This window comes from Arachis ipaensis, chromosome B04 (genome assembly GCF_000816755.2).
Source record: "Arachis ipaensis cultivar K30076 chromosome B04, Araip1.1, whole genome shotgun sequence".
Classification (NCBI taxonomy): Eukaryota; Viridiplantae; Streptophyta; class Magnoliopsida; order Fabales; family Fabaceae; genus Arachis; species Arachis ipaensis.
In genome coordinates this window covers 89,158,674-89,162,992 of record NC_029788.2, presented here as the reverse complement: position 1 = coordinate 89,162,992, position 4,319 = coordinate 89,158,674, and the positions used below count along the sequence as shown (strand labels likewise).

At 35.6% G+C, this 4,319-nt stretch overlaps 1 protein-coding gene across 1 annotated transcript in view; it reads left to right on the top strand.

Annotated features, from left to right (window-relative positions):
• Positions 2,052-4,319, top strand: part of LOC107639468 (kinesin-like protein KIN-10B) — a 5,972-nt gene continuing 3,704 nt past the window's right edge. Inside the window, exons 1-3 of the mRNA XM_016342975.2 lie at positions 2,052-2,084; positions 3,616-3,841; positions 4,131-4,299. Coding sequence (XP_016198461.1) covers positions 3,672-3,841; positions 4,131-4,299 — 339 coding nt within the window. The 5' untranslated portion in view covers positions 2,052-2,084; positions 3,616-3,671. The remainder of the gene's footprint in view (positions 2,085-3,615; positions 3,842-4,130; positions 4,300-4,319) is intronic.

Sequence of the window (4,319 nt, the reverse complement as noted above, 5' to 3'; positions counted from 1 at the left end):
AATAGGACATTTCACTATTGTATTAGATATCTTTTGAACCATCTTTGGATTATTTTTTTGATCCTTTGATCATCTTTGGACGCCTGGTTCTTAGATCAGAGGGGCTGGCCATTCGGCCATGCCTGGACCTTTCACTTATGTAATTTTAACGGTAGAGTTTCTACACTCTATAGATTAAGGTGTAGAGCTCTGCTGTTCCTCAAAGATTAATGCAAGTACTATTGTTTTCTATTCAATTCATCTTATTTCGCTTCCAAGATATTCATTCGCACTTCAACCTGAATGTGATGAACGTGACAATCATCATCATTCCCTATGAACGCGTGCCTGACAACCACTTCCGTTCTACATTCGAATTGAATGAGTATCTCTTAGATCTCTTAATCAGAATCTTCGTGGTGTAAGCTAGAATGATGGCGGCATTCAAGAGAATCCGGAAGGTCTAAACCTTGTCTATGGTATTCCGAGTAGGATTCAATGATTGAATGACTGTGACGAGCTTCAAACTCGCGATTGCCGGGCGTAGTGACAGACGCAAAAGGATAGTAAATCCTATTCCAGCATGATCGAGAACCGACAGATGAATAGCCGTGCCGTGACAGGGCATTTGGATCATTTTCCCGAGAGAAGACCGAAAGTAGCCATTGACAATGGTGATGTATCACATAAAGCCAGCCATGGAAAGGAGTAAGACTGATTGGATGAAGATAGCAGGAAAGCAGAGGTTCAGAGGAACGAAAGCATCTCTATTCGCTTATCTGAAATTCTCACCAATGATTTACATAAGTATTTCTATCCCTGTTTTATTAATTATTATTCGAAAACACCATTATCACTTTATATCAGCCTGACTGAGATTTACAAGGTGACCATAGCTTGCTTCATACCAACTATCTCCGTGGGATTCGACCCTTACTTACGTAAGGTATTACTTGGACGACCCAGTGCACTTGCTGGTCAGTTGTGCGAAGTTGTGAACCATGGTATTGGCATCATGTTTTTGGCGCCATTACCAGGGAAAGAAAGAGCAATGAATTTTACACAATCAAAGTGTAATTACAATTTCTGCGCACCAACTAACAATTTCCAACTTCATCAATTCTCATTAATTGATCATACAAAGCATTTATAAATTATTTGTAATTATTCAATAAGCTTTTTGACTTTCTTAAATTAAAAACTCTTAGTCAAAACCGCATAATTTAAACGCGATAATCCCCTTTCTTTTTAAATCCATGGCAGCAACAACTTTAGCAATTCCATAGTGGCATAATCATCAACACTCAAGACAGCCCCAGCAGAAAAATAAGAGGAGCAAAATGGCCGTGCTAAAACAAAGACAAGCTATTGAAATTAAAACAAGAATTTGACCAAGAAACAACATTGGATCAGAACAAAGGTAAAATCATGGTAGGTTCAAGATTTCCAGAATTGAGACCAAGACAAGAAGGATGGTGCTGGTGCTGGTGGCATTCACAGCTGAAACCCTCAACAGAACCGGTGGTAGCTTCAAGTGGTTGAGATAGCAAACCCTAATGAAAGAGAGACGAAATTTGAGGAGTAACAGTGGCGCTGGTGGCTCTGGCAGTTGTTGTTAATGACCACCCAGACGGCAAGACAGCTCAAAACAGAACCAAATAGAGCGGCGGTAAGAGTAGCGGCCATGGGTGACGGTGACGCGAGATCTATCACCGCGACCATGAAGCATGACAGTGGCGTCTTCCCTCTCTCAATGGAGTTCTTATCTCTTTCCACCTTCCTCCATCCATGAGCTTCTCTCTCAAAAAATCAGGACAGCAGAAATGGAAGAGATTTATCGTGCTTCTCTCTCGCAAGCTGGCAAGAACGATGGTGACACAGGATTCAGCGACGGCTCCATCATTGGCAGCAGCGATGACTGGCAGGATGATGGCTCCGACGGCTGTGCGGCGCAACCTCCTCTCTCTCCCGTGCGAGTTTGTCCCTCTCTCTCTCTCTCCTAACGCTCCTGTCGATGGCAGTGAGGCGTGATGGCAAGCTGGATGCGGCGGCGCGGCAGCAAACCCCGCGCCGCCATCCCTCCCCCTCTCTTCTTCTTCTCCCTCACGATCTGATTTTCCCTCTCAACTCTCTCAAATTCCATCTCTTGTTTCTTTTCCTCTACTTTCTTTCTTTGTTGAGGTGTGGGTGTGGGTAAAGAAAGGGGGTAGGTTAGGGTTAAGGTAAGGTTGAGAGTGAGATTAGTGTCTATGTACGTCTGTGAAGGTGAGGGATGAGAAATTATACATGTTAAACAATAGGAATGTGTATAAAAATAAGAAATTTAGTAATAAAAATACACATTAGTAGTATAAGAGTTTTATAAAATCTTAAGATTAAAATAATTTAAAATATAATTATGATACTAAATATTATTTTAGGAACGTATAAAAATATATCTATCAAAAACTACAATAATCAAATTAATTATTTTTTCTCTTTTTTTTTTTAAAAAAATTGAATTCAAAATATTCATAAAAAAATCAATTTAATTATTCTTAATAAGTTGTTTTTTAAAAATAAGGAGTCTAAATTAATAAAATAAATTAGAACCTTTTTTATTTAAATTTTTAAAAATGCGAGTCATTACAAAGAGAGAGAAAGAAAGAGAGAGGTGTTGGACAAAAGGAAGTGATAGTGGCAGCAACGACAATAACAGAAGGAAAAAGTAGTATAAATGGATCAGACAAAAGGAAAATGAAATGGAATTAAGAAAAATAGGATAAAGATAAAGGACAAAATTGAATTTTTAAAAAATAATAAAGGACAAAAATAAAAAATTTGATAACTCATGAATTATGTTTAGTATCATAACTTAAAAGAGATACATTGAAGACATATCTTTTAGTATAACTGTATCTATTTAAAATTTTATAACTCAACAAATAAATAATATATATGTATCACTGGATCTATGTCTCTTATGTACATAGATATGAACACAGTACTGCCTTGTTAAATAGATGTACAATTAAGAAAGAGAAATTAGTCTAGATTCTAGATCATTTATTCTTATGAAAATTCCTTAAAGACATTATACTTGTGTATTTATGAATTTTTAGACTGAATTTAAAAGGAGAATAAGATTGAGAGATTAAGACCCACTTTAGATAAATTTCTTAAATAAGTTCAAAAGAGCTTAAAATATAAAATTTTTTATTTATAGCAGCTTATAAATAAGTTATTTTGTATTTGGATTTTTAGTTATAAAAGTACTTATTTTAAAGTTGTAGGATTTAGATAAATGATTCAAAAAATACAATTTTTTACACAAAGATAATGGATATTAAATAACAATGATAATAAATATCTTTTAATATTGAATGTTAATTTTACATAACTTAATTATTGAGATTTTATACTATAAACAATGTTAAATACAAATTTAATAATAAAAATAGACTGCTAGAATGATAAAAAAAAATTCGTGAAAAGAACATATTCCTAAATTTTTTTTAATGAGAATGATAAAATAACTCCTGAAAAAAAAAGAAGTCATTTTTTTTACTTCTTCAAAAACTCTCAATTAATTTTTCGAAAAATTAAAAACATTTATTAAAAATAGTACTAAACACGCATAACATAACTTTTCATAATTCTCTCTCTGAACATTTCCCAAAATTTCTCTGAAAATTCCTTTCCTAACTTCTTCAATGGCTACTCTTGGCTCCAAGGTCAGAGTGATAGTTAGGGTTAGACCCTTTCTTCCTCAAGAGATCTCTTCAAGAAATGGCGACCCAGTTCCGTGTGTCTCCGTCCTGGACCAACATTTCGAGTCTGCAGAAGATGAAGTTGCCGTTTATCTCAAAGATCCACAAACCAGGTTTCAGAAATTATTTCTAGCCTTTACCTTTTCCCCCCAATTATGCTTTCTTGTTGTGTTTGAGCTTAATTTTACTATGCCGTTAGTGTAAAAGAAATTTTACATATCCAATTATGTTGGTTTTTTCTTACAATAGAAGCCGTGAGAGTCAACCACTTTTGTGTGAAACAATTTTTTGAAAATGTGTGTCCGTGCATGGAAATTAAACTCTTCTTTCTTGTTTTGGGTGAAAGAGGTTTGTGGAATTTTTAGGTTCGGTGGTGATTTTTGTGTTTTGTGTTGATGTTAGCCGAAAGGAGTGCTACCAATTGGACTCATTCTTTGGGGTAGAAGATAATAATGTGGGTCAGATATTCAGCAAAGAAGTGAGCCCTATGATACCTGGAATCTTCAGTGGCTGCAACGCCACGGTTTTCGCTTATGGAGCCACTGGCAGTGGCAAGACATACACCATGCAGGTATGACCTTAACCAAGCGT